Source organism: Lemur catta, chromosome 2 (genome assembly GCF_020740605.2).
Source record: "Lemur catta isolate mLemCat1 chromosome 2, mLemCat1.pri, whole genome shotgun sequence".
Classification (NCBI taxonomy): domain Eukaryota; kingdom Metazoa; phylum Chordata; class Mammalia; order Primates; family Lemuridae; genus Lemur; species Lemur catta.
In genome coordinates, this window is record NC_059129.1 from 121,308,369 (window position 1) to 121,333,667 (window position 25,299).

General features: G+C 41.5%; 1 protein-coding gene across 1 annotated transcript in view; it reads right to left on the bottom strand.

Annotated features, from left to right (window-relative positions):
• SLC2A12 (solute carrier family 2 member 12) overlaps nt 1-25,299 on the bottom strand; it is a 52,321-nt gene that overhangs the window by 10,351 nt on the left and 16,671 nt on the right. Inside the window, exons 2-3 of the mRNA XM_045544401.1 lie at nt 22,082-23,422; nt 3,234-3,356 (exon numbers count right to left, since the gene is read on the bottom strand). Coding sequence (XP_045400357.1) covers nt 3,234-3,356; nt 22,082-23,422 — 1,464 coding nt within the window. The remainder of the gene's footprint in view (nt 1-3,233; nt 3,357-22,081; nt 23,423-25,299) is intronic.

Below are 25,299 nucleotides of genomic sequence, written 5' to 3' on the forward strand. Positions count from 1 at the left end.
TTTTCAAAATGGCAATGTGTCTCTATTTATATAAAAAAAGTTCATGCTCACTGCAAAAGAGAGCCTCAAACAACACTAAACACATAATGCGGAAGGTAAAATATCTCTTCTCGCCTCCTATAGTTTCCCTCTTGGGAATCACCGCTGTAGCAGTTCGGTTTCTATTTGGTGGACATTTTTAATGACATATTTGTACAGATGGACTTTTCTTGGAATGAGCTCACCCTTCCTTATTCTGATTTGAATAAATCATTTCATGCTGGCAATATTTCATCATTTTTAATAGCTGGCATTGTGTTTGTAGGGCTTCTTCCCGGGATCAGAGAAAAAATGATCGTGGGTCCAATGAAAGGCATCAGCTTGCCAAGATGCATCATCAAGAAGCAGAATCTCCAAGATTCTGATGGATCTCACCTGTCAGCTTAGTTTTCCCTCTGACCACCTCTGGCCAAAAATACAGTCCCTTTGTAGTCACAAACCAAGGTCAAGTTACACGAACTGGCAAGCAGTGGCCTTCAATGCACTTGGGTCTGCCATTTGCATTGTGCCAGCCCCTGCGTTAGCTGTAGAAAGTGCAGTGTGGCAGGGAGTGTGAGAAAGAAGCTGGCTCTTTTTGAACATAGGCTCAAAGCAACTGCAAACAATATTTGCAAATAGCCCTTAACAGCTGCCACCACAAATCACGGCTGGTCAGGCAGGAAAACTGACTGAGCAGTTGTGTACTGAGGCAGTGTTTGTAAATGCATTGTGGATGGATGGAAGCATAGTGACCACTTGTCAGTGAGTTGTGCTGAGGTGGGGAGAAGCAGGAAGAAGGAACAGCACTGCAGTTCTTTTGGCAATTTTAATTAAACTCCCATCTCTCTCTGTTTTCTTGCTGCTGGCACTGGGTTTTGCTCAACTGATTACTTAATAAAGTGCTTGTTAGAATTGGGCCTTCTTTTCTCTGAAGCATAAAATCAGAAGATAGAAATTGTAAAAACTTCTAAAGGTCATCTCATCAAACTTGTCCCCAGTTCTGCGTGAGCACTTTCAGTAACAGGGAGCTCACCACTTCTTAAAGTCTCACTGCCTTGTAAGACAGCTCAATCGGTTAAAAAGTTATTTTTTTTACTTAGATCCCAAATCTGCCTTTCAGAGGTTCTGCTTTGTCCGCTGGTATGACACACATTGAATCAGCTCTCCCCACCCCTTCTCCATGACAGCCATTCAGATATTTGGATGTACCTCATCCCTTCTCTGAGTATCCTCTTGCCTGATCAAACATTCTGAACTCTTCCAACCATTCTTCACAGAGCACAGGTTACTGCCCTCCTTCGGTGAACACTGCAATCTTTAAACAACCCTCTCAAAATAGTCTACTCGGAGCGGAACACAATACTGCAGCTGTGTCATGACCACGGCAGAGGACATCTGTCTATCTGGAACAGTCTGCTTTTATTGATACAGCTGAAATGGCATTAAAATATTAGAACCTCACATCTTTTAGGTCTCTCTATCCCACACTTGGAAAATTCATCTTTGAAAATAAGTAGAAAATTTCAAGCATTCCAATTAAATGGCATCTAAATATTTTTAGATCATTCCAAGCTTTTTTTTTAAGTGGATCTGTTTTCCTAACATTTGTTCTAAAAGCCCATGCAGAAGAATTTCTGAATTTTCATGAGCTCATCCAATATATTAGCTGGCCTTACCAGAGATTTGTGTCATCTTTTTTTCATCCCTCATCATTTCCATTTTTTTATGTCTCTTTGTCCATGCCAAACAGCAGGTGGAGGGGGTGTGTGTGTGTGTGAGAGAGAGAGAGAGAGAGAGACGGAGGGAGAGAAGAGGAAGGGCACATGTCTATGTGTGTGATCTGAGTAAGAGAGGTATGGACAATGCTAATGACCGTTGCTTCCTTCAATCTTGGGCTATTTCTAAAAATGTAGGACATAAACATTTGAAGATTTTATATAAAAACCCAAACCATGCTTAATTAGCAACTCCAAAAGTTAATTTCCGAAAGTAAGTGTACTAAATATACATATGTATGTGTATGTGTGTATATATGTATATATGTGTATACATATGTGTGGATGCATGTATGCACATTTGTTTGAGTAAGCATCTACTTTTGAAAATTAAATATATGAAGACTATATATATGAATGAAGGAACTGGGTCATTTTTTTCATAGACTTTTCCAATCTGGATTTTGTAGATTGTAGTCATGATGCATGTCGGTCATATTTATGTGAAATAAAGAAAACCCAACTCACTGGTCTATTTTGGAGGATGCTAGAGGACCACCTCAACATTTTGAAGACTGGAAAGTAAAGAGAAAATTTCAAGCACTTATCTTGCTTTTCTTTTATGATCCACACTTCAGGGTGGCCAAATAGCTCATGAGAAGAAAATTCTCTCTGGGGAGGTGTTTCAGATAAGAATTTAGAAGGAGTGACATAATGAAAGTGCTGGGTCTGAGAAATGGTCATCAAAGGAGGCCAACATGACAAGGTGGGAGGCAGCCAGACCCGACGCGCCTCCTGATGGCGGGACACACCGCCGTCACCTGCAAAGGAGTTTGGCAAGACGCAAATCTCAGTGCCCTCAAGCCCCTACCCACATCTAAACAGCCACTTACAGGAAACACAAAGGACATGCAACCTGACTACCATCAACAAAGTCCAGACCGGAAAATTCTATGAAGCAAATTACTTTTAGTTTCACTAAAAGTATAAGGTGGGGTGGGAGTGGTGGGGGGAATGGAGATGAAACCTACCAATTATGAGACATGTCAATCAATTATTAATTAATTATGTATTCGGGTTGTGATTCAAACAATGTATAAAAAATAGTTATGAGACAATTGGAAGAATGTGAACACAGACTGGGTATTTGATACTAAGGGATGGTTATGAATGTTTTAGGTGTGATAATGATATTGTGTTATATTTGTTTAAATGTCTTATCTTTTAAAGGTCCACCCTGAGATTTTATAGACAAAGTGATGTTACGTGTGGGATATGATGCAAAACAGTTTGGTGGAGGGCAGAGCAGGTGGGTTGTCAATAAATCAAGGTTGAGAATGGCTCAGGTTCGGTCACACGCACGTCAGGGGTGTGTCCATCCTCCTGCCTTCTGAGTGTGTTCGAAACTTTCCGCAGTAAAATGGCTTCTCCGTGGGTGTGCTTCCCTAGCATTTGGCCTCTGAGGACAAAAGACATTAGAGGAAAACAAAGAGATCTTACCGGTCACAGTCAAAAATGTCAGAGAGATGAGGAGATTGATGCCCCAGTTCATGCTGGAAGTTAAAGCCATGGCTCGTCCTCTAATGCCACCAGGAAAGATCTCGCTGAGCACCAGCCAGGGCACTGCAAGAAAGGGGGGGTGGACAGCCAAATGAGCAAAAACCCTTCGATCTGAGGGTCACGCTCTGATCTCTCTCTGGCTCGTTCCGGCTGGACTTGTGGCTGGGGAGCGGGGCCATTTCCCACGTCAGCAGGACAGGACAGAAGAAGGATGGGCTGTCCACTGCCACACTACCCTGAACACACCTGATCTCTTCGCATCTCGGAAGCTGAGCAGAGTCAGGCCTGGTTAGTGTTCGGATGGGAGAAAAGGGACGTGCTCCCTCTGCACCTCCAGCCCAGGGAGAAAGGATTCAGGAGAAACTCTAGGAGAGCCTGACCAAGGTCCCCATGCATAGGAAGGGGGCCATGAAGTCCTGTATCTGACACCGGCCTGAGAGATGCCAACGGCAGGGGCGGTGGCTGGGCCTACCTGCCTGGCAGCAAGAAGAGAATGAGGTTTGGGCAACTGCCAAGCACAGGAGCCTCAGTGCCAGCGCCAGCTGTGCCCACTACAGGACTGTGCCTTGTCCTGTAACTTCCTTTCCCCCTGACCTTGGAGAAGTCAGAAATCACAGCTAATGAGTGGGTGGGAAATAAAGCTAGTGTGGGGACAGGAAGCCAGCTACTCTTCCTTCTTCCACTTGGGCTTCTAGCCTGAAGCAAGCGGAGTGGAGAGAAGTTCTAAATTAAATAGAGCTCCAAGATTTGATTATGGTACCAGACTAGACATTTGAATTTCTGGAAGGAGAGTCTTCTTGGCACCAAAATTGATCCAAGGACTTTTTATTATCTGAGAGTGACAGGAAACATTATGGGGGCTGCCTGATGGGATTAGGAAGGGCAGTAGAGGAACAAATTAACTTGTCTTCTGCCCACAGCCTGTCAAACCCAGTTTGCCTGATAAAACAGCTACGTGTTCTTACTGCGGGCTGACTTCACAAACGTCTTTATAACATTCTCTTATTTGATCCTTACAACCCCCTGCAAGGTAGGAACTATTACTGTCCCTCTTTTATAGAAGAGGAAACTGAGTTTAGAGGAGTCACAACTTGCCAAGGGCACAGCACTCATCAGTGACAAAGGTGGCATTCTCCATGGCAATCAGTCTCTGGCATTCATGCTTTTTAATCACTGTGCCCTCTTGATAGTGGCTCAATAAATATTTGTTAATAAATAAATGTGGAGTGTAAGTGCCTTTGATTCTGCGGAAAGAAGGACTTAGAACCTGCCGCAGCCCTGCCGACTAATTTGGAATGACCTAATCCTAGCCCAGAAGAGGGAACGGGAAGAAGACACTAGAAGCCAGGGAGGCGCCCCCCCTGGCCAGCAACCACTTGGCCTATGTTGGAACCAAGAAGTCAGCTGGGCCTCTAACTTAACAATTTGCCTCTCGTGAAAGGAGGACACTCTACAGAGAGATCATCTGCATGGAGTAAACTTGTTGTTTTAAAGTCAGAAAAAATAAGTAAGTGTAGAAGAAGACTGGAAAAATATTGTTTTTCTTGATTGTCTTCTCCAAGTGAATCTATACAGCGTTACCTTTAAGGCATGGAAGACAAAAGCAACATATAATAATAATTATTGTTCTAATTAATGGGGAATTCAAAAATTGAATTCCAAATGTCCCACCCTCTCACCTCACCTCCCTTCTCCCACCCCTCTCCACCCCAAGAGCCCTTCACTAGGTCCTTGCAGATTAAATCCTTGGTGGAATCACTTTTCTCTTAAGAAGACAAGTTTAGTGCACAGGTAACCCTGTCTTGACCTTTGCATGACTGAGGTCCAGCTCTGAGTAGAATGATATCGGCATAATGCTGGTGAAGCCTTTGCAATGAAGACCTGTCCTTGGGCAAATACAAGAAAAAATTATATAAATCCCATTTTTAAACTAAATAATCTATGTCATAGACCAATCCCCCAATTCCCCTTCCTGCCATGGGCCTTTGACACGGTCAGATGGAGCTGAGAGTCCCTGATGACCTTTTGATTTAGTAGCCATAGGAGCAGGGGAAAAGGTACCCTTTCATCTTCCTTCAGTAGAGAAGTTAACTCATGTTTCCTTGATCCACCTTCCATCCCCACCTCATCACCTCTCAAAGCCCCTTCTTCTCCTCCCCAACTTTCATCATGGTGGCCTCTTGGAATTATTTGGTGGAGTACTGGGAGAATCATTGCTGAGCTCGTTAGAGCCACACGGGCCTCAGATGAGAACGAGTTGATCCTGTTGTTATCAAAAGTGGTAAATCTCATCAGTAAGAAGATAGGACAGTTGCACAAAGCTCTAATTACATGTGCTCAGTCTGAACTGCTGGGGACTTGCCTAGAAAAATCCAGGATCCATGGTGCCAGCCCAGCCTAGACCTAGATTCATTGCAGCAGCTGAGCCAAGGCCCTGGGCAGTTTAACCAGTCAGTCAGCAGTGAACTGAGCATTGAAAAACCAACCAGCTTGAGCAAGAGCAAGATCCTGTCTCTACTAAAGATAGAAAAAAATCAGCCGGGTATCACAGCAGGTACCTGTAGTCCCAGCTACTCCAGAGCCTGAGGCAGGAGGATCACTTGAGCCCAGGAGTTTGAGGCTGCAGTGAGCTATAATGACGCCACTGCACTCTGCCTGGAGCGGCAGAGTGAGATTCTGTCTCAAAAAAGCAAAAAAAAAAAAAAGAAAGAAAAAGAGACATCCCTCAGTCTCTGTTCTGATGAAAACTTGTCAGGCAAGCCCTGCACCTGAAACTTTGACGTTTCCAGAAATAACTGTATTATTGCTTAAAGTTTCTACTTCTTTGGGGGTTTTTTATTTTTTGTATTTTTTTTTTTGAGACAGAGTCTCTGTGTCACCAGGGTAGAGTGCAGTGGCATCATCATAGCTCACTTCAACCTCCAACTCCTGGGCTCAAGTGATCCTCCTGCCTCGACCTCCCGAGTAGCTGGGACTACAGGTGTATGCCACGACACCCAGCTAATCTTTCTATTTTGGGTAGAGATGGGGTCTAACTCTTGCTCAGGCTGGTCAGCTTCTACTTCTTTTCTGATCTAATGGAAGGAATTCAGGAACCGTTGCCTGGGTTGATCTAATATTGACAAACTGGGTGTCGCAGCCATTGACAAGTGTTTTGACGAGGATGGTTCAACCTCCCAATATGGAGCTTGTTGAGTTAAAAAAAAAAAAGGAAAATATTATTTCAACAATGATTTCAGAACCATAGAATCACAGATTTTCAGATCTAGAGAGAGTAAAATAAAAATCTGAAGGTGGCATGTGCAGCAAGATGGAAATTACTGAAAGAGTAAGAGTGTTCCCTTCCCTGAGGACAGGCTCAGGAGCAAGACTGTGTAAGCATCTTACCGGCCTCCATGTTTTCTGGAAAGACACTCTGAATGCCCAAAGCAGAGGCAATGAAGAAGCTCAGTTTCAGCTCATAAGTAAAGAGCACAGAGGTATAAACCACTACATGGAGATTTAATTTATTGCTATTATAATATCAGGTAGAAGTTTTCTTAAAATCACTGATTTTTTTCCCAATGAGATGGCCCAATTTCTCCCCAAGGAAAATCAAGTTGTTGCCACAGGGGAGGGCTCCCATTCACTGTCACAGCAAAGAAGTGGTGGCTCCCTCTGGTTCTTCTCTTTATTCCTTACTCTGAGGACCAGCCAGCAGGGGATGCATTGTCCTATTTGCTTGTGAGCAAGCCACGCATGGAGCACTCATAACAGAGATACGGTGACACCTTCCCCAGCGAGCACAGCCACACACTTCAGCAGGCCCCGAAACTATTCTCCTTGACTCTTATTATTCCACCTTCAACCCCGTCATTCCAGGACTACCTCTGCTATTGTACCCCTATAAATGTCTGAGTCTCTGTGTCTTTAAGGTCTTCTCTATACTGCAATGATTGAGGAAATTTTGGACGTGCAGGGGATGGGGGAGTGGTGATTGTTCATATATATGGAACTTATATTTCACATGGTATTAAATCATCAGGGCTGCCCACTAGAACTTGCCTGATCCAGATGAAATCACAGAGTGTTTATGGCTACACAGAATGTCATAAAAAGACCATGAAGGACAAACACGTTGAAATCTGTCTGTGTTCAGTTGAGGACAGGGACTTGGATGAAAGGGGATACTCAGTGGAAATGGCAGCCGTACCACATATAATCATGCATATTTATTTCCTTCCTCCCATTTATTTCTGGCCACTGCTCCAGTTTTTCTCCCGAGAAACTGTCATCCCTCCCCCATCCCGCCCCCCCCCCCGCCATGTTTTCAAATTTAAACTCTGAAACTCTCCAGCCACACTTTTTGTTTGGCTTGAGGTCTTCCTGAACCACCTGGCACGCTAGCCCAGGGTTTGAAAGGCTCACAGAGGCCTTTCAAGTCTTTCAGAGAACTCCTAGCAACTCTGGAGGAAGTTCCACATCAGGCTGTGGAGTTTTCAACAACTTGATTTGCCAAGGATCCATACTTCGTAGGAGTGAAGCCAAATCCTAGGTTTTTATTGCCTTTGCAAGCAGCATGCAGCACACCTACCTCTCTGACTGCAAAGGATTACTTAAAGTGTGAGTTTGAGAAGCACTGTGCCCATCCCTCCCAACCAGGTGTTTACATTCTGACCCCCTAAGTTCCCTAAGTGGAAAAATTATGTTCTTTAAAGTATAAATATACTCCACGATAGGCTACCATCTCCAACATTGGCAATGATGTGGTAGCTTGAAGTTCTTTTTTGTCTTCTTTTTTGTATTCTCACTTATCTCGGTCTCCCTGAGTTGTGCCCACTCATGGCCTTTTGTAAAAGAAATACTTTATCCAAGAATATTATCCTGGATTACTTAAATTACAAACTAAAAGAAAGGCAATGAAATAAAGCCTTGTTCTCCATTCTTTTTGTCCTAATGATTTCTAGTCAAATCCAACTGAAATGATTTTTCAAAAAAAAATATATAAGGGGAAATTGGACTAAATGAAGTAACCCTGCATAAAGAATGCCAGAGTTAAAAATGGAAACCTTTTGTGAGCAGGTACCAGTCGGGAACACGAAAGAACTATGGCGGTGGTCTTCAAACCTTCCTGTTTGTGTAGCCTTTCATGTAATTTTAAAAAGTAAGTATTTAGAAAAGCTGAGTATTTTCTTTCATTTAAAAGCCAACATCTTTTTTTACCATAAATTTCAATAATAGCAAAGGATACAATTTCCATTGTATCTAAACTCTTAATGTTTAAAATAGAGTAGTTATATTACTCTTTTAAATGTTGCTGATGAAATTCAAATACCATACCTATTTGATGCCCATTATCATGCATGTAAAAAATATATTTATTAATAATAAGAACAAGGTATTAACAAATGTTACCTTGTTTCTTTTTCATTTGAACCTAGTATTTTATTCTACTGTAATGCATTTTTAAGCTTGAAAATCTTTTATTGATCACCCCATAGTACATATCTGAAAAAAAATGACCCTAAATTGCAATTTTAAGGTCATTTTTCTTTAACATCTTCTAAGAATTTTCTTGAATTAAGTTATTAACATAATAATACAAAATAGATTAAAATTATGGAGATATTTTACAAATTTTAGAAGTGATTATTTTTTCAAGTTTCCATACAGAGCATTGAAGAAATAATTATTAAATATGAAAAGTGAAAATTTATTGGAAATGGCTCTCTTAATGAGATGGATGGGGAGGTTTTTCTTTATTATGTACCTGTGGCTGAATGTCACTTATTTGAAGCATAACATGATAATTTCTACTTTTTAAATAGATAGACTGTATTGTCCTTAAGAATAATTAAAATAGATAAGCAGTAGAAGAAATTTCGTGATACCAGTGTCACTCAATTCTTTGAATTAACAACAAAAGTTACTTGTAATGGTATGTCAGCTGATAACAATTAGGTGATCCTTTATTTTTTGTTGAAAGCAAATTAATTGGAAATATCCTGATTTATGAAAGACAATTATCTAGTCATTAGAGTCATTTTTCAACACCTACACCAATATTTCCAACTGTTTGATTAGTCTTCTTAGGTTTTTGTAATTTGAGACATGTATCAAAATAAGATTTCAGATGGGTAATAAATGTGCTTTCTTTTAAGTGGGAGAATAGTTATAACTGGGGAGAGGGAGAGGAGAAATTTTTTAGGACAGATTTTTTTATCTTGAACTCTGGAAATTGATTTCCTTTGAATTATCATTGAAGGAGTACTTTTTGGAAAGTTAACTCCCTGGAGTATGCATACTCGAATTTGCAGACCACTGAACTAGAGCTCAAAATGCAAAACCAAAAAGGAAACACAAGATAAAAAATTAGACTTTTATAGTTTGAACTATAACTTTAATGTCATAGCTTCAGGTATAATATTTTATGTTGTACCTTTTTCATTATTGATGATTCATTTAGGAAACTATTATAGTTTTTAATGTTGCAAATGTTCCTTGGAAAAAGTCTTAACACTGTGTTCTGGATAACAACAAAGTAACAAATGAATACTTGTGTTTATTAAGATAGTGTTAAAACCTTAGTCTGTTTCTTTAATGTCTTTTATTATTTACTATTATTTATAATTTTCAAGAACATAGAACTATAATTAGAGTACTAAACTGAGAGATAAGTTAAACACTGATGTATTATGTGAGTAGTTGCTGATGGTGACGGAACTGATGGTGTCATTTCATTGTTTTTAGCTGTGCTCATGCTACAAAAATGCAGTTTTAAAGTTGGAGACTACTGCTGCGTCATCTAACTCCAAAGAGGAAAATGCGATTTAATTAGCTAAGTGTACATATTTCTTTAAGTTTTTCCTCTGGTTTTTGGATACAAAGTTATTATAGAACCATGTGGATACCATTTTTCATATATTTTGTATTATTTTAATGGCTAACACCAGATGACCAAATAATTCACCATTTCAATCAATCCAAATGACCTTTAACTTAATTAACTGGGGAAAAGGAACAGTGTTTATGTGAATATTGGTGATAACTGAAAACTAAGATTTAAAAGAAAAGATCTGAAAAATCTTAAAGGTAGACACACTTTTAACATAAACCCATTATGTGATTATGTGAATATTATGGTATAATGGCTACATTAATAGTAAAACTCTCCTGTTTAAAGAATAATGATGTATGCAATATGTCTTTTCTCTAAAGGTATGTAATTATCCCATAAGAATGGTAGAAAAGGAAAATGATCACCTAAAAAGCCTTTGACTGTCATGGTTCTGAATGTTAGGGTCCTGAAGCATCAGAGGAAATATGAAAAATATCAAAATCTCTTTTTTGAAACACCTGATGTGCTTCTGGAAAGTAAGTCTCTTTGTCTTAAACCTGGCTTGTCTTGAAATGAAGCTGAAAAGTTCAGTAAACTTCCAAATTAGAACCTGCTGTTCTACATCCCTGGAATTGTCATAATCTTTAGCTGTGTAAACATCACATGGACAAATTTTTTTTGAACAGCCAGAGTTATTTGTTTAAATACAAATTTAAATGTTATGGCAGATCACTCTTATGCTTCTAACTGATATCCACCCCTTCAAAAGGCTGGTTCAACTTCATAAAATGAAAGAAAATGAAAAGCTAGGCTCTGCAGTCTTTGAGTTTTTAAAAATTCTAGTTTCTTGTTTAGAACAGAAAAGGAGATATTTGAGTTTTACAATAGTTGGGTTGGGAGACAATTCTCCATGGGTCTCTCACATTTCTCCATGTCTTGTGAGAAAAGGCACAGTCTTTGTGCCAGGCTGTCTTTTCAAAGATGTTTGTATAACAAACAGTCTTGGTAGATAGAAATAGGTGTCTCCCTCTGGGGCTAAAGGCAAGTTTGTTTTCTGCCCAATAAAGATAACGTCTCCCTCCAGGGAAGAAATCAGGCTGGCTTACTATTATAAAAGATTTGGGTTCCCTAAATTGGGAACTTCCCGTTGTCTCTGACCGAAGAGTCTCCTGTGTTTTGTCATCATCCATGAAACTGCAATAGGCTACCTTGTTGGCTTGCAAGTGGGGGAAGAATCTCAGCCCTTTTACAGTTATTGACAGTTTGATTACTTGCAGCTTATGATGTGATTAGTCCACAAAGATCTTTTATTACTATTATAACTTTGGATTGCCCATTCACATCTGAGGGATTTATTTTGATTCTTAAGCCTAAACTAATCCATGGAAATATTTCATAAACTCTAATGCTAATTAGGTAAGCAAAAACACCCCCTCCAAAATTCCAGGTTTACATTTTCACATATTTCTCTCAGGACAAGGTGAAGGAATTGCCTCAAATCTTTTTTGGAAGGAGTTTAAATACATTCAATTATTAAACCAACATAGGAATAATTATCCCACGGTATGGCTAATGTCAATTTTTTTTTCAGAGAAGGCTAGGTCTCATATTTCAAGAAAAAAATGGGAAAACTTAGAAATGAATATTTTATCTAACCCCATAAATGTTTTTAAAAGGCTTTAATTTTAGTAAACTTAAAATGCAAACCTTCCTTGGTTATCAAATATTGAAGGATATGTAATTTTTGGCCAAATGTGCACAGGGTTCCACACAAACTACATTCACCTTTTGTTCCCCAGATATTGGGTCAGATTCGTACCAGAGGAGATCAGGATGTATCAGCCCCAGACTAGAGAGCTTCCCCTCAATCATAGAAGCTGAGAGAGTTCTAGAAAGAATGTTTTGATTCATCCAACAAATATTTATTATGCCCCTATTGTAGGCCAGCCCCTATGTGAGTTTCAGGGAAGCCAGAGTGAACAGGGCAGGGTTTATGTTCACATAAGACATATAGTCTAAATTAGTTGCACCAACTTACTAAAATAAGAGTGGACATTTGGGTGTTTCTCAGCCTAAATCACAACTTTCACCTTTCACCTTTCACCTTTCAAAGCTTCATGATTTTCTGTAAAACCTGTCTGGTTTTCCAGGAAGCCCTCTTGACTGTAGGTGACCCAGGATTAAACCATTCTTCCCAAAGCCACAAATCTAGTCTCTGTGGTCTCGACACAGCTGGATGGGCATATAGAGGGAGGGGAGGGTGGCCATGTCGTCATAAATCAACATAGGGCTTGAAGCACTTCCTGTGTGTCCCAGAGTGGCTTGAGCAAAGTGTCTGATGAGGTCGGCACTGGCTTTATCAGGACTATTCACCTCGTGTCTATACTACAACCAGACATTCAATAACAATAATGGCAAAGTGTACTGAGTCCACACTGCACACCAGGCACTGAACTAGGCACACTTCATACAGGCTGCTTCATTTAACTCCACAATTACACTGTGAGGTAGATATTACTGCCCCATTTTTTTTAGATAAGAAAACTGAAGTTTGAAGAGATTAATTGACTTGCCCAAAGTCCTACATTGTGTAGCTAAGATTCAAGGCCAGGCAGTCTGGTGCCAAAGCCGGGTCCAAATTCAAACACTACAGCTTTCTCGAAGTTCTCCTCAAGGTCATCTGACATGCAGTTAAGCCTGGTTCAGGCCCCGTCCTCTCAGATCTTCACACTGCTTTTTTCTACAAGGCATGGCCCACAAGCACCACCTCAGAAATGCCTTCTGTGACCACCATATCTGAAATAACCCTCCACCAAGCATGCTCTTTCACTTATCCTTCTTAACATTTTTTATCATTCTTACTTCCACCTAAATTTGAATATTTCTCTGTCCTGAAATTGTATTACACAGGTGTTCATTCTTTTGCTTCTTGCCTGTCCCCATCACTAGCTACATGAGGGTGAGGTGTGGATCTTTCTCGTCCTTCCCTGATCTCCAGCACGGGGCACTGTGCCCAGTATGCTGTGGGTGAGCAAGACACACTTGCTGGATGAGTGGGTGAACTGATGAATCCCCATTGCTTCCTCTCTCAATCTTCTCCTCTTGGTCACTCCCAGATACTTTCTTGCTGGAATTCCTGCCTACTTGAGTCTTCAGAGTTTGTGGAAGAGATCAGGGGAGGTTAGTTGGTGTCACCTGTTGAGGTTCCACTTGAATGTGTAAGTACAAAGGTAGCCAAAGGGTGACAGTCACACCCCATTACTTAGCTTGATATGTGACCTTGGAAAAAATTCCTTCCACTTCATCAAAATGAAAATATATTAATCATGAGATAGAAGAAGAGGTTAATTAATTAACGTATGAACACATAAAGTTTGGGGTTTAAAAAGCTCTAATAAATAGTGTGAAAAAAACAGTCACGTATGTTTTTCTGAGTTACAGTGGCTGTTTTAAGGAGAGCTGGGTTTCTGTACAGTAGCAGCTCACATGAACTCATGAGATAATAACATTATGTCTTGGGTTTTAGCTTATCTTGACTTTACCTGTGAAGCATGAGTAGAAGAGAAATCTTCATGTGGCTCTATGTCCTCACGATGTCAAGAATCTGCTGCTGAAGCTTGAACCACAATGGAAAAATTCTCCGTTATTAAAAGGAGCTAAAAGTAATGATCAGGACCACTCCAGAAACACAGTGGAGGGTCAAGTTAAGATTTTTAACATATCTTGAAGCAAAAGATAAGATATGGGCAGCAGGATGCTTAGTAAAAGTCTCTAGTGATGGCAGTGGAGTGTATATCCTAATTTTATTTGATGGAAGAGTTTTAATATTAGTTACAGAGAAATGGAGGGCAGGGGTTCTTAACCTCTTTGGGGTGATGAACCCCTTCAGTAGGCTGCTGAATCCTATGGACTCCTCTTTAGAATAATATTTTACTTTTTTTTTTTTTTTGAGACAGAGTCTCACTTTGTTGCCCAGGCTAGAGTGCCATGGCATCAGCCTAGCTCACAGCAACCTCAAACTCCTGGGCTCAAGCGATCCTTCTGCCTCAGCCTCCAAGTAGCTGGGGCTACAGGCATGTGCCACCATGCCCGGCTATTTTTTCTATATATTTTTAGTTGTCCAGCTAATTTCTTTCTATTTTTAGTAGAGACGGGGTCTCGCTCTTGCTCAGGCTGGTCTGGAACTCCCAAGCTCAAACGATCAGCCCGCCTCGGCCTCCCAGAGTGCTAGGATTACAGGCGTGCACCACCACGCCCGGCCTAGAATAATATTTTAAATGCATAAAATGAAGCACATAAGATTACTTGGTACAAAATTTATGTCTCTCCTAAATTCTAGATTCTAGAATCTAGAATATAAAATCTACCATTTTATATTAATAGTTAGGGAAACAGAGGACCAGAGAGTAAAATGATGTAGGGCACACACTGTAACCTAAGAATAGAAACATTTTCCTGGCAGAAGAAAATCATGCTGTGATCTAACACAATTAAGGAATGTTGTTCTAAGCCAATCCATATTTAAGAACGGCTAATGAGGATGGCTTAATCTTACTTTCAATTTTACTTTAGAACAGCAAGTACTTTTTCCTTTATGCTTCTATTTACACAAAGGATTTGCTTGTTATCCAAGCAATAAACCCTCTAAATGAAATACCTGAGCAATAATCGCATCAGGTTAATAAGTCTTATAAGGCACTCGAGGTCTGTTATAAAAAGCTTGCTCCTAATAATGGTCTCCTTTAAACTCCAACTAGTTTATATAGTTTATACAATGCCCTAGAAGACAATTTTGAAGATTGAAATGGAATTACTATGATATTTTTTCTTTAGAAAAGAAAAAGAAAGTGCAAGGTGAATATGAACATAAATGATTGACTCTTAGCAAGAAGAAAAAGGGTAATTATTCAGATCTGTCCTACAAACACTAGGAGAATCCACAGCCCCAAACCATAGACCTGAAATGACAGTGACAGGGAGGGGGTGATTGGGGTTTCTGCCTCTCACTGATGCCTCCCAGCCTCATGTGTGAATACCCAGGTCAATCCTTGGAACTTCAATTATAAGTTGGACAAACCCTGAGATGGAAGAGTTATTCCCCTTTCCCCATACCCAAACCTCCTTCAACACTGAGATTCTCCACATCACTAGCATTACTTTTGGTCTAAGGAGTTCTCAGAAAGACCCTCTTCTCCATGTTGTAGCAAACAGCAGAGGTATCCAAAACTACTTTTAGATGCTCTGTGTCCAAAATACCCTACTATTTATAATTCAACAAAGAAATGCCCTACCTAAATGCCTCCTACTAGCTGTTTCTGAACACTACTAAATCTCTGGCATATTTTCTTATAGGCAAAAGCAAAAAGAGATTTTAAAAAATCATGTCCAAGTGATGGATTGTTCTGCAAAAAGCCTCATGATGGTGTCTGGCAGGAACAGGAGCTTCCTTGGCAGCCTGGTATTTCTAGCTTTCTCAGTCCCTCCCCTGCCCGCTAGATAGCCTGACATGAGTAAAGAAGCTCACTTTGAGATCTTTCCTATGACTGCATCGTATTTTTAAGTCCTTTTCCCCCTCTCCACTTAGAAATACAAATGTATTTTTGAACAGACCTATGCAGTGCTCACTTTAAAGGACAGAAAGAAAAAAATACGAGAAGTTTCTTCCTCCAAAATGCTTGTAATCTAGTAACTATATTCTGGCTAAAAACCAAAACAAACATACAGAAGCAATAGACTATTGCTAAGGACTAGGTATGTTATCACACTGTAACTTACATTTATATGGTAGTCTGTAGCATCCAAAGCACTCTCACATGCATTAGCTCATTCAACGTGTGCCTGTTCTCTGAGAGATGGGACAGGTATTACTACACCCATTTCGTAGATTAAAAACTGTTTAAAGAAGAGAAATGACTTAAAGGTCACACAGCCAGTAAACAGAAGATCTGGGATTAGAACCTGAGTTTCCTGATTTTAAATTTATGCTCTTTGTAGCCCAGAATTGAATTATTCTGCTCTAGAAACACACTAGTAGTTCATACATATAAAGACCTCTAAGAAAAATGGAGTGAATTCACAGAGGAAATAAAACTTTTCATTAAGCTTCAAAGATAGGAAAAATTCGGATAGAGTAGAAAGAGAAGTGCTTTGTATTTACTGACTGGGGTGTGCAGCAGTGGGAAATGAAGAAGCCCAGGTAGGAAAAGTATTGCCTCATTGCACAACGCAGGGGGCGCCATTCTCTTTGTGGAATCACTATGTACTTCTACAGGAATGGCGGCTCCAGAGCACAATGCCACAGACTACAAAGTAAATAGTGACCCTGGAGTCATGCAGATGCCCTGGAGAGTTGGGTGAGATGATGGAGCCTTGAAAACCAGAGTTATTCCCTTGAAGATGCGTGATATAGGACTAGAGAAAACATGGAATTAGCTTGCAGGTGCCTGGAGCTAAATCTGTATGACCTCAATCTCTTGGAGCTTCTTATTTCTTTTCTATAAAAAAAAGTTGGACTAGGTAATTTCTAACCTCCTTTTCATCTTGCAAGGCATTTGACCTCTATGATGTGGTAGGAAGCAGGAAGGCATGGAAGATTTGTGAACGTTGATGACATGGGGAAAACAGTATTTAAAGAACACTGGTGTGAAAGTTGCCAGTACCAAAATGGAGTCACTTTTGTCAAAACCCTAACAAAATGGAGTCAGGAGGGCATGAAAGAAGGAGCTCTCTCGCACACATCTGAAACCTGCTTTATCACAAGAGATTTCTGCACGTCCTATGTGTTTTGCCCATAAAAGGACTTATTGCAAGGAAATCCCTCAAGACTGCAGTATTCCAGATAATCTGTTTACACAAAGACGCTTGCCTGGCAAAGGGCTGTCTGGGTCAATAAACTAACACTAACTCCTGTAACAAAGGCCTGTAACCTTTGGTCTTTGTAACCTTTGGTTACAGCTTATGTGGACTTCTTTTTGTCTTTAAAAGCTTCCCCTTTGCCCCGACCCACCAGACATGCCAATGATCCGTCATAGCCCACATATCCCGGGTTTGCAACCCCCCAGTATTCCCGATTGAACTCTTTGCTTTGGACAGTCAGTCTCTGCCGCTCATTTTAGGTTAACACCAGTGTGGAGGATGGAGGGGCATCAGAGGACATGGAAAGGACAAAGGCCACTGGATGGGTCTCCCAGTAATGTAGGAATGAGATCACCAGGGGTAGACTGGGATGGCAGAAATAGGAAGGAAACAATACACACAGGGGCCATCTGTGAGAGAAAATCCAAGAGCATTTGGTCATTGACTGAATTGGAGAAAAGCCCAAGAGCATCAGGCCTGAGTGGCCAGAACAGTGACCGCCGCCTAGAATAAAGGACCTTGGAATGATGAGGAAAAAGGATTCAGCACTGGGCTTGTTGTATTTGGCTGGCAGTGAAGAATCAAAGTGGAAAAGTCTAGTGCTCATTGGGGAAAAAAAGGAACCAGAAGTCATGTGAGAAGATAGGACTGGAGATAAGTGACAGTCATCAGCTTGAGGGAGATACTTAAAGTTCCTGAGAAAACAAACATAAAAGCCTTTCTAATGCATTAGCAAAAGTGTTTTTCAGTTTTATAGCTAAAGAAACAAAAGTCCAGGAGACATTTATGAAATGACCTCAGCTCTTTTTATAGAAGTAGATGACATGGAAGCTAGTTATATATTTTAATAATCAACATTTTAATTGCTTTAAAAAAAGCCTATCACAGCAATTGAAGACTGAATTCAGAGCCCTTGACCTTTTGAAATATTTTTTTCCATATTCATTTTTTTTTTCTTTTAGTCCAAAGCTGATTACTGTGGTGGTTTGTCCTGTGTCACTTAGCTCAGCTGGAACTACATTTCCCAGAATTTTCTTTCCCCTGCAGTTCTAGATTAGGGTTGGCAGGAAGAAAAATATGCATGGGATTTAGAAGGCCAAAGTGACACCTTAGCCACCATGGTAGCTTGTGCACCTCCTTGCTCATCACTGGTTCCCTTGTTGGGCTGGGGGTGCAGCAAGTTTGGCCAGATCTCCTACAACTTCCCTAAGTCCTAGGCCAGGCACCTTGTGAGAGCTCTTAGAGAAGGCAGCATGGTTTCTGCAGGTGGCCTGCCTCATTGGAGTGACACGGCTGAGAGGCCTGCACACTACAGTTTCTTCTCATGGAGACCAGTTTGTCCTAGTGGGTTCCGTTGTCTTTGCTTCCCTCTGCTTGGAGTCCAAGCCTCTCTCCTGTCTGCCCTGCTGCCCTGCAGGGGCTTTCGACTATAACCAAATGCAGAGAGAGCAGCCGTCCACAGACTTTTTTGCCAGCTTCCCTCTGTCCCCCTGATGAGTAAATTTTTGCTTCCCCCGCCCCCAATCATCCTCTTCCAGCCCTTTGCTTTCTCAGCTTCTCTCACAATTGTGTGATGTCCAGTCCCTGTAAGAAATTCCACGGCCATGTCACTCACGGTGGTTCTGCTTCCCTGGTGCAACTGCTCATGCTGTCTGCAGATTACCCAAGGCCTTTCTATACCTGATCTCCCTTTAATTGACTGCATTTTGTACATTTTACTTATTCTTAAGGGAACATTGGCTATCAGTAATGGATGAGGGAATTTTAAAATGTATCTTAATTTTTTAAAATAGTCATCATGATAGACTAGAAACCAATATTAAAATCCTGGCTAAAGTAAGGTCTGGGGAAATTATAGGTTTCAGGTGCCTGACCCCAAGCACCCAGAACTACCCAACTCCAGCTGTTAAGTAAGACAGAAAGAAACTTGTAACTTGTTTAAGCCATTGTTATTGGTCTTTGTTATTTCAGCTGAGCTTGACTTCTAATCATTGCACACATTCAATATTTTCTTAATCAAGTTCAGTTATTTAAGTACATGCACATCAGAAACTCTCTTCTTATCATTACCCTCCTTCTCTTTTATCCTGGAGCTCAGCCCTGTAAAAAGTACATGTTCATTTACCTAGCAGAGCTTCAGAAAAAGAGACGCTATGCCTCTATCTCGCAAAAAACGCACAGTGGTTCATTTAACAGCCTGATGGATGGACAATGACATACTACTTGTATTCATTCTTATTTCTGATGTATTTTCAAGGAGAGGACTATACTAAAAATAATTAACATTTACTATCAAAACCAACACAGGACTATTTATTCTTGTCTTGGACTAGGGACTAACACTGAATTTCAGAAGACAAGAGATGTTTTCATCTATTTCAGCAAGTCACTTAAACTCTCCGAGATTCATTGTCTTCATTTGTAAAATTCGGTGAATATCCTTTCATCACAGGCCTGTACTGAAGGTAAAATGAAGTACTCCAAAGTATGTAAAAACTGCCTACCACAGTATTTGACATAACTGAGTGTCAACAAATATTAGTGGAATCTAAAGCTTAAATTCTATTTTAAAAGAGTTAGTGTAAATGCTGTTTAAGAACTTCTAGAAGGTAAATACCAATCAGCCTCCAGTAATTTCTTCCAAAATCAAATTGGGTTTCCCAAAAAGGGGAACTCTTGCTCTGATACAGTAAGATATCAAATGATATGTTAGAGACTGAAGGATTTCCCATATTTTTCAAAATTACCCAAAATCTAAAGAGAGAAGGTTTAGAGGTTGAAGGGACTCTAACCATGAATGTGTTGGTTTAGGAAGTTTAAGATCAACGTCTGCATCCTTGTACTACAATATGTGCCATGACTTAAACTCTTTCCACCTGAGAGGTTCTCTGAATTAAAACGAAGAGGGCATCCTTTTCTTTTTGCTAACCTTTTCTTAGATTCTTAGTTAGTTCTTGATATTTCAAAAGATTGGATTAAGAAAATTGATGGAAAAAGGAAATACTTTTAGTTTTATGATGAATATATAGGGGAAAAAGATGCTGGCAAAGGAAAGCAATGGAACAATAACTACCACCTGCAGCTTAGCAAATGAGGACAACTTATTGTACTTATTAATACAGAAACATTTCACAAGCAAGGTTAAGTTGTTCCTTGGTACAAGGTAGCACCCATATCTCGTCCTTTGATAGACTTTGAAGAGTTTCTTGAAATAAAAATGTAAATAAGATGCTAGCTCAAATTTCATTAGCTCAAAATATCAGAGTAGCCGCATAAGTATCTCCCAGGTACACAACAAAGATGATTGAATCCTGAAATAATGGTAGAAACCTGTTTCCAGGAAACTGTTTTTTAATTATATTTATCATTGTTAAGTCTTAAAAAGCAGGACCAAGGTTCAGGAACAAGTCAGAGTGATCAGAGGCCAGTGGTATTGGGATGTTTACTCTCTGCCCATGCACAGTCTTATGTGGGGAAATATGTCTACTCCTCGTGCAGAGGAAGACCAGCTTTTGGCCATCCATGTTTTGGACCATGGAACCCAATCTTGCCACAGCTGATTAGGCCTGAACTTCTACCTCTGACGTAGCACAGCAAAGAGCAGGGTTGATCAGTTCCCCACTATCCAACCCCTCTCTCTCTGGAATTTGAACAAGTCAGTACTAAGAACTGAGCTCACTTCAAAGCAGGAATAGAAGCTAAAAAATGAGGAGGCAGAGTTGCACCAGGAGGGGCCATATTAGCCACGTGCAAGTCTAGTCATTAATGAGCTGAGATGAATGGGGCCAAACCTGCTGGTTGCCGACCAGAAAGAGGCCGACACACAGAGCACAGCTCAGTCCATTCAACTACAATCTCCTTGAAGACAGGGACAACGTCCATCTTGCTCATTACTGTTTCCCCAGCATTTAGTAGAGTTCTTGGTTATTAAAAACTTAGGCAGTGCCTATCACCTGAATGACAGGTGAATGAGTTAGCAATGGCTGGCTAAAGCAAGCTCTCACCTGGCCTTCTGTTAGAAACTCTAGATACCTGGCACCAGAGCCCTATATTTTTCCATGAAATTTCTTCTTCAACACAGCCTGTGTCTTCTTATTGGCCCTGAGCCTCCCATGCTTCCCTTTATTTGAGCTAATTTGTTTGCCTCCTCGATCCTTGCCGACAAGTTTCAAAACCAACTCTATAATAGAGAGGGAGGGACTGAGAAAGAAAGGGAAAGGGAGGGAGAAGAATAAAAGACAGAAAGAGAGAGAAGAATGAGAGTAGGAGGCAGAGGTGGTAGACAGAGACTACCTTTGATTTTTAAGCTCTTTATTTTCCAGTGTACAAAAGACCCTTCACAACCTCCCTACCGAGAGGTTCAGACTACGGGTGTGAGGCTAAAAGACTAGAGCTCTGCAACAAACTACTTATTCTAGCAAATCCATCTCTGAGAGAGTTTGCTCAAGAAGGTATTTAAACTTTGTCATTGGAGCAGGCTGGCTATATAAAATATAAAACAGCATTGTAGCTATCTCCCAGTGAATTATTTGCCTTGTGTTGAATGGGAGGAACTGGACTTCCATTCTCCTGTGTAATGGGTGAGAATAAAGTGCCCTGGGAGGTTGCTGTAGTGAAAAAAATGTACTCAAAAAAATAAAGCATCCTCCTTCTCAACCTATAATTCCCCTTCTTCTCTATTACTGGAATGCATCCACCATTATGTCTATAAGAGAATCTAAACACTCGATTTTTTTTTTCTTCCACCTATGAAAAAACTCAGGGATGAGATGGAGGAAAATGTTACCCCAGTAAACTTTATGTTCGTAAAACAAGGTAATTTCCTTGGGCAATAAATATATCTTTTCAGGTCTGGTTCACCCCCAATCAACTGGTGTTAAAGTATCCTCAGGTGACAAATAAAGGGAAACTTATCTTTCAGTTGAATACTAGCCCTGCACTTTTCAGAAGCAGATATAAGCCAAGAATACTTTCTGACCACCAATATTATCCTCGTCTTGCTTCCAGTACTTATATGTGCTAGGTACTACAGCAGTAGGATGCTCTGAGTGGTCAAAAGCACTGCATTAACATTCATAAGGGGAGAAAGGGAAGGAATAAAGAATAAAGTACTTACTTGGTCCTAGACCAATTGAAAAAGCAGCAACATAAACAAGCAAGCTGGCTAAAGACAGCCATTTCAGAAAAGCTGGGACATCCGTAGGGTCCGTGACTATCTGGTATTCGGTGTGGCCTAGTCCAGCATTGAGTAAGGATGCTGAGGTCGTCTCCCCTCCCCTATCCACGGCAGTTCTCATGGGCATGAGTGAGCTTCTGCTCTGGGAAGTGATGCCTTTAAAGTGCTCTCTCAGAGTGTTGTTGCTGGCCGACAGGTTTCCTGGTCCATAAAACACAGACTCATCCAAGGACTGGTTGACAGAACTATGGCTGCTGCAGATATGGGTGAAGTTCATATGGATGTTGAGATTCACGATGCCCATGGTCACCAACGAAGCTGCCATCACCGAGGAGCCGACGCAGAGGAAGGTTTTGCTGCCAACGTGGTCCACAAAAACAGTGGCCGGGACGGTGCTGATGACCTTGACGACTCCAACCCCAGTGGAGGCGAGGCTGGCCGCCTCATTGCTTTGAAAGCCAACAGACTTCAAGACAGTCGATGCATAGAATAATATGTTTGGCTGGCCAGTGGTCTGGACAAAAAATACCAATGTCAGGCCTATCATTATTCGGGTCCTCATGTTGTCCTTTGAACGAAACAGATCCCAAAAACTATACTGATATTCATCTTTCAGGGAGGACTTTATCAAAGTGAGTTCCTCGCTGGTGTCCGAGATGGCCCTTAACCTTCCAAGAACCTTGCTGGCAGCTTCCTCTTGTCCTTTCATCACCAGAAACCGAGGGCTTGGGGGGAGAAAGTACATCGCGACAGCCTGCAAAACCCCCAAGGGAATAACAAGACCGAACATATACTTCCAGCCATGGGAAACGTTGGCAAAGGCATAATTTGAAATGTAGGCAAAAAGGATGCCGGTGACGATCATCAGCTCATTCAGGGACACCAGAAGGCCTCTTCTGTGCTGAGGAGCAATCTCTGCGATGTAAACACAGGTGGCGATGGAAGAGAGTGAGATGGAAACCCCTATGGCCATGCGTCCCACTATGAGAAGCGTGTAAGATAGGCTGAGTATCAACACCAGGCTCCCGAGTCCCAGCAGGCAGGATGACAAGATGATTGTTGCCCTTCGTCCATACTTGTCTATCAGGACCCCTCCGGTGAGCGACGCCAAGAAGGCCCCGATGAGGAGGGAGCTCACCACCATCTCCTGCTCATGGCAGGTCAGGGCCAGCAGGGTTTTGATCTGCAGAAGAGCCCCAGAGATGAGCCCAAGTTCATAACCCACTAGGAGGCCACTGACGGCGGCCGTGACGGACGACAGGAAGGTGAACATGCCGCAGCCTACAGAGAGGGGAGAAAGAGAGGGGAACTGAGATTTTACACATTTTATATCCAAACAGAGACTTCACCTTGTGTGTCTCTCAGACTACTGAGTTTAAACACACGTAAACACATAAAATAACACACTATCCAAAAAATGACTAGACACAGAAGGAAAAATCGTTTTTCTTTCTTTGTTGGGAGGAGAGGCATGGAGACATTTAGGAAGTCCAGTTTCCTTCTCTTTATGATGTTGATGTTGTTTTTGGTTTAGATCAGATGGCCACACGAGAGAACCAGATGACAGATGATAAAGACTGAACAAACAAGCATACTGTTTAGTGTCTGCCTTGGCATCGGATCAGAAATTCAGAGAGCCTGGCCCTTCTGGTCCCGCTCCAGTTCGCTAAAGGCAAACCTTTGAGGGCAGCAGAGAGGGGGGAGGAGCCTCTAGAAATGCTACAGGCTCCTTGCTGGATAGGCTGGGCCATCCCCGGAGTCCCGGGAAATTTGCCCTCATGTCTCCTTGGCCACAACTGGAGCACACACAGTTGGCCTCTGCGGAAGCACAAGCTGAGGTGGAAGGCGGGGGTGGGAGCGGCAGTTGTGAATGACTTAACAAAGTCAAGGTGGTGTTGGACAGAGGAAGGGAGAAACGGATACAGGGCAGGGAACCAGCAACATCCTTACTCACTGTGTAAGGAGAAAGGAGGAAGGATCATGGGGAGAACAAAGGAGACTTTATATTGTGTTGTTCATGTTAAAATGCAAGGAAAGGCCTGGTGCGGTGGCTCACGCCTGTAATCCTAGCACTTTGGGAGGCTGAGGTGGGAGGATCACTTGAGGTCAGGAGTTCAAGACCAGTGTGAGCAAGAGCGAGACCCCCTCTCTACAGAAAAATAGAAAAATTAGCCGGGCATGGTGGCACATGCCTATAGTCCCAGCTACTAGGGAGGCTGAGGCAGGAGGATTGCTTGAGCCCAGGAGTTTGAGGTTGCAGTGAGCTATGATGATGCTACTGCACTCTATCTAGCCTTGGTGACAGAGTGAGGAGATCCTGTCTCAAAAAAAAAATAATAAAAATAAAAATCCAAGGAAAAATGTCAAGAGGTTCAAAGTCATCAATTTTTGGTAGTAGGGACATATATGTTTGTTTTATGTTTGTAACTTGTCAAAATACACAAAAAGTAGCAAAGGGCAGAGCATTGCAGGCCCAGGAGACCATAATTTCCAAGGCCTTGGGACAGGAGAGCTCTTGCCATGCATTAGGAACTGTGACAGGGCCAGCACATGTGGGTGGGGCACAGTGTGAGTCCACAGAAGGAGGTGGGAGAGGTACAAAGTGAATTTGGATAGGTACGGAGGGAGCACTTCATGCAGGACTTGGCAGGGCACAGGGACAACTTCTCATTGTGTTCCAAGGATAATGGGGTCGACACCTATGGAATGGTGTAGAGGACATTGGCGTTACCGGTTCCTTGTTTGTAAAGGCCACTATGGCTGCTGTGTAGAGACTAGTTCTTCAAGGGGCAAGATTGGCAGCAGAGAGGAGTTTGTTGTCTTGGTTTGGACAGGGGATAATGGTATTACAGCTTAGACTTGGGCATTAAGAATGGAACTGGAGACAAGCAGGCAGATTCATGACTTATTTGGGGTCTAAAAACGACTACACTTGCTCATGAATTGGAGGTGGAGGGTAAGAAGTGGGTCAGAACCCAAGATGGCACTGTGGCTTGATTGGCCGGCTGGGTGATCTTACAATCGTCACTGCACCGTATACAGTACTATACCCTGCGGTGCAGTGTATCGACACGGGGGAAATTAGAAATGGAACTGGCTGTGGGTGGCAATAAGAGGAGGGGTGGAAATCAGAAGTTGCATTCTGGACTTAGTAAAAT